Raw genomic sequence first — 13,232 nt, 5'->3', positions numbered from 1 at the left:
AGAGGAGGGAGAGGAAGGGGAGGGGAGGGGAAGGAGAGGGGAGGAAATAAGAGGAGAGTAGCAGATGGAAAGAGAAGTTTGGTGTGTTAGTATATATCGATAATCTCAGCACTCAAAGCTGAGACAGAAGAATCATGAGCCTGACTCAAAACCTAAATTAATAAATTAATACATAAAAAGTAGTACAGCATGTGCATATCATACATAGTCCTTGGATTCAATTCCCATCACAAATAATAAATTTTCTCTTGTTCTTGTTGGTATTGTTTATTTTTAGTAATGTTTCTATTTTCATGTCATATAGTCATGCATTAATTTATGTATCTATGTAAAAGTCTATGATCCACAAATGAGAGAAAGCATGATTTTTTTTCTGAGTGACTTAATTTACTTAATATAATAATCTCCATTTGTATCCATTTTCATACCAATGACTTAATTTTGTCTTCATAGTGGAAATCAACCCTGTTGTGAATTGCATGCCACAGACAAACATATAGGTTGATTGCATAACTTTTCTACTTGTGCTAAACTTAACTCATGCTAAACTTAACTCATGACTTTCCTGCCTCACCTGCCAAGTGCCGAGATTACATTTACAAAACAAATACACAGCTGAAAATAATTTTTAAACAGCAAAAAGAGAACAACTTTTAATTAATTTACTCAATTGATTTTTTTGTTAATTAATTAGGTTTATGAATATTTTGTTCTGCATGTTTGTTTGCATACCAGAAGAGGGCATGAGATCCCATTGGACTTCAGTTATACATGGTTGTGAGGCACCATGTGGGTTCTAGGAATGAAACTAAGGACCTCTGAAAGAGCAGCCAGTGCTCTTAACGGCTGAGCCATCTCTTCAACACCATCAGCCGATTTTTGTAACTATTTTCTGTGTGTGGATGTTTGTTCACCATGTGAATGTAGTGCTTTTGGAAGCCAGAGAAGAGCATCAAATCCTGTGTAACTGGAGTTATAGTTATGACTCTGGATGAACAGCCAGGGCTTTAAACTGATGACCCATTGCTCCAGACCCTGAAAATATATTTTAAAGAACAAAATTTTGCTAATGACTCACTCTCTACTCTTTTAGGCTTGTACAACAAACCTGTCCTCTCCACAGATCAAAGCCATATGTTGATACCAGGAGAGATCATTTCCTTCAAGTGTAGTTCAGCACAAAACCTGTTCAACAGATTCTCATTGGCCAAGGAGGGAGAAGCTTCAACACCATGGCACCAACATAAGGAGTATCAAGGCAATTTCAAACTTGGTCCTGTGAACCTTAACTTCACTGGGAGCTACAGGTGCTATGGCTGGCACAGCAGCAGCCCCTATGTGTGGTCAGCCCCCAGTGATGCACTGGAGCTCATTGTCACAGGTAGATATCACAACCTAGACCTTTGTTCTACACCAAGGCTGTGTCTAGGTGGGAGTATGAAGAGGTGTCCTGAGATAGATGAGTATTGCAGTAAAGGCTCTCTCTCCCAAGAAGAGTAAAAAGTAAGGGGCTTCTGTTGTAAGCAGTGATTAATATTTACTAATAATGATCCTCTGGTAATCCTGCTGTTAGTCCTAAACAGCTGTAAACCAAATCATCACACTGAGACTGGGTTTATTTAGTTAACTTAGAACACAATGCTGGGCAATAGTTACTTCATCCTAAACCTCCAAGCTCTCATAGTTTCCTAACATTTAGATTTCCCACATTATACTTGCTTTTAGTGATGTCTTTGGTCCAGGCCATCTCTCCACATAATTCCAAGATCTGTCCTCCAGCTCTGCTCTCCTAGTTCTCTCCTCTTGCTCTTTCCCCTCCCATTCATTTCCTACCCTCTGGCTCCTCCCCTCTTTCCTGTCTTCTGGCTCCTCCCTTGCACAACATTGTGGCTAGTTGTTTTATTTTGGCCTGTTTACACACAGTTGAGACAGGATGCTTAGACTAAGTATCACAATGCAATATACGGGTTGAAACAGAGAGGAGAGGGGAGAAATCAGCATTTGAATGAACAAGGGTAAGGTGCATACATTTCAAAAGAACATTACACCAACAGGTTTCTCACTTACTCTACACTTTCACATATTTTCTGAAGTCTTCCAGGGTGTACCCTTCAGAAACCTGTGATCTATGTGTGTTCTCTCTCTCCCTGTGTATGTGTGCATGTGTGTGTGTAGTGCTGGTGGGGGGTAGAAGAGGGTGATGGGTTCCCTGGAGCTGGATTTATAGGTGATTCTGAACTATCCAATGTGGGTTCTGGGAACTAAACTCAGGATCTCTGCAAAAGCAGCAAATGTTTTAACAGCTGCATCAGCCCTCCAGATTCCCAGTCTATTGATAAAGGAAAGGCCCACATTTAGAACAGCTCATCAGGGATCCATGTTAGGACAGAAGAGCCAAACACAGTCTACTGCAGTGCATCAGTTTTATTTGTAGTTTTAGTACCTTAGTAAGTTAGAACTTACCAATGCTTAAAGTCACTTTGGAGTCTACTGTGAGTGATTGACAAGGAAAGAATATAAAGACTGAACCATGAGACTCATTTATTATGTTGTTTACACATAACACTTTTCTTGAAGGAGGGGGGAAATGTGAGACTTCTGGCAGAGGAAACCAATGCTGGTTGCTGACCACATTTAGTCTCTCATGCCCATCTTTTGAGAAAAGGTATCCCCACTCTAGTCATGCAACGACCTATATGCAGTGTGGTAGCTGAGGACTGCAATGCTGTAAAGCTAGACAGGCCTTTTCAATTAGTGGCATAGAGACAACTTGGTTTCCATACAGGAGAAAAAAAGTACAATTAAACACAAAAATCAACGCTGGATTAGAAACCTAACTGCAAATATGTATCCAGTGAAAGACCACAGAGGATAATTATCTTGACCATGAAATAAGAAATGCTTTCTATGATACGGGACCTGCTTTCTCTAAAGAAAAGCTCTAATGAACTCAACCAACCTAAATTTTAAAACACATGTTAATAATCAGGATAAAAGAATAAAAGGGAGAAATCATTTATACAATAGACTAGGAAATAGAATCAATAGAACCAAGTCTCACATACTTATGATGTTATGCAAACCCTCTTTTAACATGAGAATATTGTAAGCATATTGTATTACAGCCTTAAAAACATAGGCTTATAAAGACTCTCTTTCACTGCCACTCAACCTTATTCTTACTTGTCATTCCCAATTATTATGTGACATTATATAGACAATGATACTCAGTAAGCTATTTCTTTATTTTTATCTGAAGTCTTGCTTGGGTCCATCCACAGTGTACAAGGTTTGAGTGTGCAGGGTCCACCACAGGCTTATGTGTTTGAATACTCACTCCCCAGCACAGGATGCTGTTTGTGGAGATGTATAGCCCAGCAGAAACGGGGGGGGGTATATTTTGCTGCATTTAAGGGAATATAAATTGTCATGTAGGGTGAATAAAGTATGAAGAAAAAGTTAGAACTTCTGAAGAAATAATTAGTTGTTCAATGAAAACACCAAGTGAGGTGAGAAAGACAAAATTCAGCCTCCTCACATCACATCCTTTCCAGGGAACCACATTTTCTCACTCAGGGCCTCCCTCTGCCCCACACAACCTAAAAGTGTGATGTTTATGAATATATGAGCTCATTAAAGAGGACTAGAACCACATTTTGGAAAGTGGACATGGGAATGAGTCCCTGTATCACAGATGTAGTATTATGATAGAATGGATCGTGGCCAACAATCACCTATTTCTTTTAATTATGTCTCTAGACTCCAAGAAACAAGATTACATGATGGAGAATTCAATCCGGATGGGTACGGCAGGGCTGGTCCTGGTGATACTCTTAGTGATATTAGCGGAAAATTGGCACAGCCACAGGATATCACACAAGGAATGCTGCCAGGAATTGGCTGCAGAGAGATGGAGCAAACAGGGTGTTGTACCTAGTGACTGTGGATAAATACTGGGAGCTACAGGTGGGAAGACATCTTGCAAAGCAGACAGAGCCATTAAAAGCTTGGGTCCATCTGCAGGTTATAGGGTTTGCATGTAAAGTATCCACCACAAGCTCATGTATTTGTATACTCACACCAGCAGGGAGTGCTGCTTGGGGAGGTGTGTAGAACCTTCAAGGTGTTGTATGTACATATATAAAGAGAGACCATTGGAGGCTGCTCTTTCAAGGTTATACTCCCTTCAGGTTCCCATCTAGCTGTGTGCCTTCATACAGTCCTGTGGTGCTGCTCCTATTGACATGCCTTCCTGTAATTCTTCCTCTGAAAAAAATGAGCCAGAATCAGCCTTGCCTTTCCTTCTGTCAGATTACAAAACATTGACCAGTACCCAGAACCCTAAGATGCTGTGGTCCTGGGTGGGTCTGGTGCTATTTCTTATCTACTAATTAGTATGCTGGATAGTTTCTTAAATACATTTTTCCTTTATTTGTGAGCTTCCAATATAATTACATCATTTCCCTCTTTTCGTGTATAATTTTTTGTCAAGTTGAAACAAGATACAGTCATCCAGGAATATCTCAATCAGATTGCCTATAGGCAAATCTGTAGGGACTTTTCTTGATTACTGACTGATATGGGGTGTCCCAGCTCACCTTGTCGGATGTTTCTGGGTTTTATGAAAAGCAAACTGAGCAATTCATAAAGAACAAGCCAGTAAGCAGCATTCTTTCATGGATTCTGCTTCAGTTCCTGCCTGCATGTTCCTGCCTTCAGTTCCTATTTAGCTTCTCCTGCTAATGGACTGTAACCTGTAAACCAAATAAACCTTTTCTTCTACAAGGTATTTTGTTGATAGTGTTTTAGTCCAGGTATAGAAAGCAAACCAAAAAAAATTTATAATTACATTTTCTTTTCTTTCTTTACTTATTTTTTGTTTTTAATTTTTATTAATTATATTTTATTCATTCTGTATCCACCCCATGAATCCCCCTCTCCTCCCCTCCCAATCCCACCTTCACTCCCCCTTCTCCATGTATGCCCCTCCCCAAGTCCACTAAAAAAGGAGGACTTCCTCTCCTTCCTTCTGATCCTAATCTATTAGGTCTCATCAGGAGTGGCTGCATCGTCTTCCTCTGTGGCCTGGTAAGGCTGCGCCCCAACAGGATGAGCTGATCAAAGAGGCCAATCAGGTCATGTCAGAGGCAGTCCCTGTTCCCATTACTATGTAACCCACATGGACACTGAACTGCCATGGGCTACATCTGTGCAGGGGTCTTAGGTTATCTCCATGCATGGTCCTTGGTTGGAGTATCAGTCTCAAGACCCCTGTGCTCAGATGTTTTGATTTTGTCCTGTCCTCTCCAGATCTTACTATTTCCCACTTCTTACATAAGATTCCATGCACTCTGCCCAACAGTTGGCCATAAATCTCAGCATCTGCTTTGATAGTCTGCAGGGCAGAGCCTTTCAGAGGCCCTCTGTGGCAGGCTCCTAACATGTTTCCTGTTTTCTTTCTTCTGATGTCCATCTTCTTTGCCTTTCAGGATGGGGATTGAGCATTTTAGCCAGAGTCCTCCCTCTTGATTAGTTTCTTTAGGTGTACAGATTTTAGTAGGTTTATCCTATATTATATGTCTATATGAGTGAGTATATACCGTGTATGTCTTTCTGCTTCTTGGACAGCTCACTCAGGATGATCTTTTCCAATTCCCACCATTTACCGCAAATTTCATGATTTCTTTGTTTTTTATTACTGAGTAATATTCCATTGTGTAGGTGTACCAGAATTTCTGTATCAATTCTTCAGTTGAGGGGCATCTGGGTTCTTTCCAGCTTCTGGCTATTACAAATAAAGCTGTTACAAACATGGCTGAGCAGATGTCCTTATTGTGTACTTGATTCTCTTTTGGATATATGCCTAGGAGTGGTATGGCCGGATCTTGAGGAAACACTATTCCTAGTTGTCTGAGAAAGCACCAGATTGATTTCCAGAGTGGTTGTATAAGTTTACATTCCCACCAGCAGTGGAGGAAGGTTCCCCTTTCTCTACAACCTCTCCAGCATGTGCTGTCACTTGAGTTTTTGATCTTAGCCATTCTGATTTAATTTTAATTTTTATTAAGCCAGAATCAGCCTTGCCTTTTCTTCTGTCAGATTACAAAACATTGACCAGTACCCAGAACCCTCAGATGCTGTGGTCCTGGGTGGATCTGGTGCTATTTCTTATCTAATAATTAGTATGCTGGATAGTTTCTTAAATACATTTTTCCTTTATTTGTGAGGGTGTAAGGTGAAATCTCAGGGTCATTTTTATTTGCATTTCCCTAATGGCTAATGAGGCTGAGCATTTCTTTAAGTGTTTCACTGCCATTCGATATTCCTCTATTGAGAATTCTCTGTTTAGCTCTGTTCCCCATTTTTTAATTGGATTACTTGATTTGTTGCTTTTCGACTTCTTTAGTTCTTTATATATACTGGATATTAACCCTCTGTCAGATAAAGGGTTGGTGAAGATTTTTTCCCAATCTGTAGGCAGTCGTTTTGTTTTGATGACGGTGTCCTTTGCTTTACAGAAGCTTTTCAGTTTCATGAGGTTCCATTTATTGATTGTTGCTCTTAGAACCTGTGCTGTTGGTGCTCTGTTCAGGAAGTTGTCTCCTGTGCTAATGAGTTCAAGACTTTCCCCCACTTTTTCTTCTAACCAATTTAATGTGTCTGGTTTTATGTGGAGGTCTTTGATTCACTTGGACGTTAGTTTTGTGCAGGATGATTATTATGGATCTATTTGCATTGTTCTACATGTAGACATCCAGTTAGACCAGCACCATTAGTTGAAGATGTTATCTTTTTTCATTGTATGGTTTTGGCATCTTTGTCAAAAATCAGGTATCCGTAAGTGTGTGGGTTTATTTCTGGGTTTTCTGTTTGGTTCCATTGATCCACCATTCTGTTCCCATGCCAGCACCATGCAGTTTTTATTACTGTTGCTCTATATAGTACAGCTTGAGATTGGGGATGCAGATACCTCCAGAAGATCTTTTATTGTGGAGGATTGTTTTAGCAATTCTCGGTTTCTTGTTATTACATACGAAGTTGAGAATTTTTCTTTCCAGGTCTGTAAAGGATCGTGTTGGTAATTTGATGGGAATTGCAATCTGTAGATTGCTTTTGGTAAGATGGCCATTTTTACTATGTTAATCCTGCCAAGCCATGAGCATGGGAGATCTTTCCATCTTCTGATATCTTCTTCTAACTCTTTCTTTAGACACTTGAAATTTTTTTCATACAAGTCTTTGACTTGCTTGGATAGGGTCACACCATGGCACTTTATGTCATTTGTGGCTGTTGTGAAGGGGTGTTCTTTCCTTAATTCCTTTCTTAGCCCTTTTGTCTTTTCTATACAGGAGGGCTACTGATTTTTTTTTTTTAGTTAATTTTGTATCCAGCCACTTTGTTGAAGGTGTTTATCAAATGTAGTAGTTCTCTGGTAGAATGTTTGGAGTCATTCAGGTATACTATCATATCATCTGCAAATAGTGATCTTTGACTTCTTCCTTTCCAATTTCTATTCCTTTGATTTCCTTCAATTGTCTTATTGCACTAGCAAGGACTTCCAGAACTATGTTGAAGAGATAGGGAGAGAGTGGGCAGCCTTGTCTTGTCCCTGATTTCAGTGGGATTGCTTTAAGTTTCTCTCCATTTAGTTTGATGCTGGCTATAGGTTTTCTGTATATTAGCTTTACTGTGTTTAGATATGTGTCTTGAATCTCTGATCTCTCCAATACGTTAAACATGAATGGATGTTGGATTTTGTCAAATTCTTTTTCAGCATCTAAGGAGATTATCATGTGGGTTTTTTATTTCAGTTTGTTAATATGGTGGATCACATTGATGGATTTCTGTATATTGAAACAAACCTGCATACCTGGGATGAAGCCTACTTGGTCATAGTGGATGATATCTTTGATGTGTTCTTAGATTCAGTTTGCAAGGATTTTGTTGAGTATTTTTGCATCAGTGTTCATAAGGGAGATTGGCCTGAAATTCTCTTTCTTTGTTGGGTCTTTGTGAGGTTTAGGTACCAAGGTGACTGTGGCTTCATAGAATGAGTTTGGTAGTGCCCTTTCTGTTTCTATTTTGTGGAATAGTTTAAAGATTATTGGTGTTAGCTCTTCTTTGAAGGTCTGGTAGAATTCTGCACTGAAACCATCTGGTCTTGGGCATTTTTTGGATGGGAGACTTTTGATGACTGCTTCTATTTCCTTAGGGGATATAGGACTATTTAATTGATTTACCTGGTCTTGATTCAACATTGGTACGTGGAATCAATCAAGAAAATTGTCCATTTTATTTAGATTTTCAAATTTTGTGGCATATAAACTTTTGAAGTAAGTCCTAATGATTGTTTGGATTTCCTCAGTGTCTGTAGTTATGTCCCCCTTTTCATTTCTGATTTTGTTGATTTGGATAGTGTCCCTCTGCCTTTTAGTTAGTTTGGCTAAGGGTTTGTCTATCTCGTTGATTTTTTTCAAAGAACCAGCTCTTGGTTTCATTGATTATTTGAATACATTTATTTGTTTCTAGTTTATTGATTTCAGCCCTGAGTTTGATTATTTCCAGCTGTCTACTTCTTTCTGGCGTGTCTGTTTTTTTCTTCTGTAGGGCTTTTAGGTGAGCCATTAAATTGCTTGAATGAGCTGTCTTGAATTTCTTCTTAAAGGCACTTACTGCTATGAACTTTCCTCTTAGCACTGCTTTCATTGTGTCCCATAAGTTCTGGCATGTTGTGTCTTAAGTTTCATTGAATTCTAGGGAGACTTTTATTTATTTCTTTATTTCTTCCCTGACCCAGCTGTCATTTAGTAGCAAGTTGTTCAGTTTCTAAGTGTGTGTAGGCTTTTTGCTATTTCTGTTGTTGTTGAGATTGAGCTTTAGTCCATGGTGATCAGATAGGATACAAGGTATTATTTCAATCTTCTTGTATCTGGTGAGGTTTGCCTGTGACCAACCATATGATCTATTTTTGAGAAGGTTCCATGAGGTGCTGAGAAGAAGGAAAATTTTTTGTGTTTGGGTGTAAAGTTCCGTAAATGTCTGTTAGGTCCATTTGATTCATGACCTCTGTTAAAGACAGTGTTTCTTTGTTTAATATCTGTTTTCTTGACCTGTCCTTTGTTGAGTGTGGGGTGTTGAAGTCTCACACTATTAATGTGTGTGGATATATGTGTGGTTTAAGTTTTATCAATGTTTCTTTTACAAATGTGGGTGCCCTTGTATTCAGGTCATAGATGTTCAGGATTGTGATCTCTTCCTGTTGGAATTTTCCCTTGATGAATATGAAATGACCTTCCTCACCTCTTTTTATTAATTTTGGTTGAAAATCTATTTTATCAGTTATTAGAATGGCTACTCCTGCTTTCTTTTTGTGTCCATTTGCTTGGAAAACTGTCTTCCAGACCTTTACCCTAAGGTAATGTCTATCTTTGTGACTTAGGTGCGTTTCTTTTATGCAACAGATTGTTGGGTCTTGTTTAAGCATCCATTCTGTTAGTCTGTGTCTTTTTATTGGAGAATTGAGTCCATTGATGTTGAGAGAGATTAATGACCAGTGCCTGTTAGATCCTTTGATTTTGATGTTGGCTGTGGTAGTAAGTTTGTGTGCTTGGTTACTTTTTGTTTTGCTGTAGTGAGGTCATTTATTTCCTGTGTTTTCTTGAAAGTAGTTAGTTTTCTTGGGTTGTATTTTTCCTTCTAGTGTCTTCTGTAATGCTGGATTTGTGTGTAGGTATTGTTGAAATTTGTTTTTGTCATTGAATATCTTGTTTTCTCCATCTATGAGGACTGAGAGTTTTGCTGGGTATAGTAGCCTGGGCTGACATCTGTGTTCTCTTAGGGTCTGCATGATATGTGTCCAGGACCTTCTGGCTTTCATAGTCTCTGTTGAGATGTCAGATGTGATTCTCATGGGTTTGCCATTCTATGTTACTTGGCCTTTTTCCCTTGAAGCTTTTAGTATTTTTTCTTTGTTCTATATACTTACTGTTTTGAATATTTTGTGGCAGGAGGATTTTCTTTTCTGGTCTAACTTATTGGGTGTTCTGTAGGCCTCTTGTATTCTTATTGGCCTCTCCTTTAAATTGGGGACATTTTCTTCAATGATTTTGTTGAAAATATTTTCTGGGCCTTGGAGGAGGGAATCTTCTTTTTCCTCTATTCCTATTATTCTTAGGTTTTGTCTTTTCATGTTGTCTTCAATTTCTTGGGCGGTCTGTGTCAAGAATTTTTTAGATTTAACATTTTCTTTGACAGATACATCTATTTCTTCCATTGTATCTTCCACACCTGAGATTCTTTCTTCCATCTCTTTTAGTCTATTGGTTATGCTAACCTCTGTAGTTCCTGTTTTCTTCCCTAACTTCTTTCTCTCCACAGTTTCCTCTATTTCTGTTGTCTTTAATTTTTCCAATTCTATCTTCAGATCTTTAACCATTTTGTTGATTTCCTTCACCTCTCTGACTGTATTTTCCTGTTTTTCCTTCAATTCCTTCAGCTGTTTGTTTGAACAATTCTCTGTTTCTTTTATTTCTTTCAGTGATTTAAGCATTTCCTCTCTAAAGGCCACAAACTGTTTGGCTGCAACTTCCTGTATTTCTTTACGGATGGCCATAATCTGTTTGAGTTTATCTTTGTGTAGGTCTTTATGCATTTTATTTGTTTCCTCTGTTATCCTCTTCATGAGTATAGATCTTAGGTCATCTTCTTGAATTTCAATTATGCGGGGGTGTCCAGGGTTGCTTGCCTCCGGATAACTGGGTTCTGGAGATGCCATATTGCTCTGTTTTTTGTTGGTTGAGCTTTTAAGCTGGCCTCTACCCATTGGGCTACCTTAGGTGTTGGGTGTTACTTTCTGGTGGTTCCTAGAATCCTGTAGTGGAGAGAATCCCCTTGTCAGGAAGATGGTTTTTCCTGAAGGAAGCCTCCTCAGCTTTTTGGGTATGGTCCCTGAATGGCTGGTGTTTTTCAGGAATTGCCACTGCTCACCTCAGGCATACAGACCTGAGTGGTAACTGTTGTCTTTGTTAATCAAGTGGGCTCTCCTCTTACCCAGAGAAGTCCTGGAGACACCTGCCCTGATTCTGGGTTTCTTGCTAGTTATGTGCATGCTGTAGGGACATCTACTGGATCCTGGGAAGCTTCTCAGTGGCTGCATCCTTTGAGGGGGGGAACTAGCTCTCTCTTCCAGCAGCCATAAATTGCCAAAATACTTCCTTGCCTCGGGGTGGGACTTGGTGACTCTCATCTCCCATCTATACTGGGATTGGGGGTGTTTACTGTTTCTCTACCAATTATAAATAACTGGCAAGGCTGGCTAAAATAGTAAATCTCCTCCTTTGTCTTTAAGGCATTGGTTTTGTCTAAGTGAAAATTAAATACATAAATATGAGAACAGATGAAGATCACAATCCTATTAGGAGACTAAGAAACTGCATTAAATGACTTCTTTTCAGGCACAAAATTTCTATTTATAACTTAAAACAATGTTATAGTTCATCTTGTAACCAAGATATTTCACATTATTGAATCCATAATTGTATATTTCAAAAATCTAGAAGACATAAGTCTCACAAATACCAGAAACATATATATATATATATATATATATACACACACACGTGTGTGTGTGTGTGTGTGTGTGTGTGTGTGTGTGTGTGTGTGATTTGGAGTAGAAGGAAACATATATATGTGTATATATACACACAATATATGTGATTTGGAGTGGAAGAAGCATATAAAAGTAAGATGGGTATTATTAGAGATATGGAAGTGATGAATGGTGGATAATAAAAAGTAATGGAAAGGATGGATATGATATGTTAAGACCACAGAACAGTACATGAATGTATGGGAAATGTCACACCAAAAGCCTTATTTGCACAATTAACATGTTAATAAAATTGGGGAAATTCTCAAAGAAATTAGTTTGGACATTTATATCATAAAAGAAATCATGAGGACTAGAGAGATGGCTCAGCTGTGAAAGGCTAAGCTCACACACACACAAAAAAAAAATAAGAAATCATGAGTTTAAGAAAACAGGGTGTGAATTCTAGTCTTGACTCCTCAGCATTTATGGAATTTAACATGTAAATGTTAGCCAAATAAACCGTTTCTCCCATTGGTTCCTTTCTCTCAGGGTAACTTATCACAGCAACAGAAGCTAAACTAGAACAATGATTAAAAGACCTGAGAATCCACCAGATCACAAGAATGTTGACAAAACATCACAGATGTAGATAATCTATAAAATCAAATTATAGCAGAAATCTTTCCAAGTCTAGAAAAAGGCATAAACATCCAAATACAAGACTTATCTTGAACTCCAACTAAACATGAAAAGAGTAAAACTCTGAATGCTATAATACAGTCAATATATAAAAAACACATAACAAAGAAAGAAGCTACAAATGAAAGATAGCAACTCACAAAGGTACAAAGGTCAGAATAATGTCAGATCTCTCAGCAACTCTAAAAGGCAGAAAAATGTGGGATGTTACATTTCAAGACGTGAAAGCAATGGACTAACGCTGCCATACCCAGTAAAATTATGCCATGAAGTTGATAAGAAAATGGGAAATTTTCAAGATAGACACAAACTCAGGCTGGTCATGACCAAAAAGCAAGACTCACAGAAGATAACAAAATTAATACCATGCACAGAGAAGGAAGAAAGAGGCTCTCAGTCACAAGAAATAATAAATTTCATGAAAGGAAGAGATAAAACAGAAATAAACAAATGTGTCCAACACAGAAAAACAGTCAAACCTCCAACATTAATAGAGAAGAAAGGAAGGAGTAAATAATCTGGCCAGCACATCAGTAAAATGCTTGCCTTATAGGTATGAAGACCTCAGTTCAGTCTCCAAAGCCACATAGAAAATAAAGCCAGCCGTAAGCTGGGAAGGTGGCTCAGCAGTTAAGAGCACCTATGTCAGAGAGCTCACACCCCTGTACCTCCAGCTCTAGGAAATCCTGCGTCCTCTTCTGGCCTCCACAAGCACTACACTCATGCAGATACCCACAAAGAGATGCACATAATTTAAAATGAAATCTTTAAAACATAAAAGTCAAGTGTGATAACTCATACTTATGATCACTGTGCTGGGGAGAAACAGACAGGTTACCCAGGGCTCAGAGGTCAACTAACCTTGCATACTTGGCAAGCTCTTGGCTCCTGAGGGACATCGTGTCCAAAAAATAAGTATACCTGGTGCATACACACACAAGCT

General features: G+C 38.7%; 2 protein-coding genes across 2 annotated transcripts in view; one reads left to right on the top strand and one right to left on the bottom strand.

The window, feature by feature from the left end:
- The window catches only part of LOC129667884 (immunoglobulin alpha Fc receptor-like), a 10,202-nt gene extending 6,252 nt beyond the window's left edge, over positions 1–3,950 (top strand). Inside the window, exons 4-5 of the mRNA XM_055595611.1 lie at positions 1,094–1,381; positions 3,760–3,950. Coding sequence (XP_055451586.1) covers positions 1,094–1,381; positions 3,760–3,950 — 479 coding nt within the window. The remainder of the gene's footprint in view (positions 1–1,093; positions 1,382–3,759) is intronic.
- LOC129667897 (leukocyte immunoglobulin-like receptor subfamily B member 3) overlaps positions 1–13,232 on the bottom strand; it is a 294,716-nt gene that overhangs the window by 105,812 nt on the left and 175,672 nt on the right. The gene's annotated exons all lie outside the window — the stretch shown is intronic.

This window comes from Psammomys obesus, unplaced genomic scaffold, assembly GCF_907164565.1.
Source record: "Psammomys obesus unplaced genomic scaffold, mPsaObe1.curated_primary_1811, whole genome shotgun sequence".
NCBI lineage: Eukaryota > Metazoa > Chordata > Mammalia > Rodentia > Muridae > Psammomys > Psammomys obesus.
The sequence above is the reverse complement of the archived record's forward strand: the minus strand, read 5'-3'. Positions and strand labels throughout refer to the sequence as shown.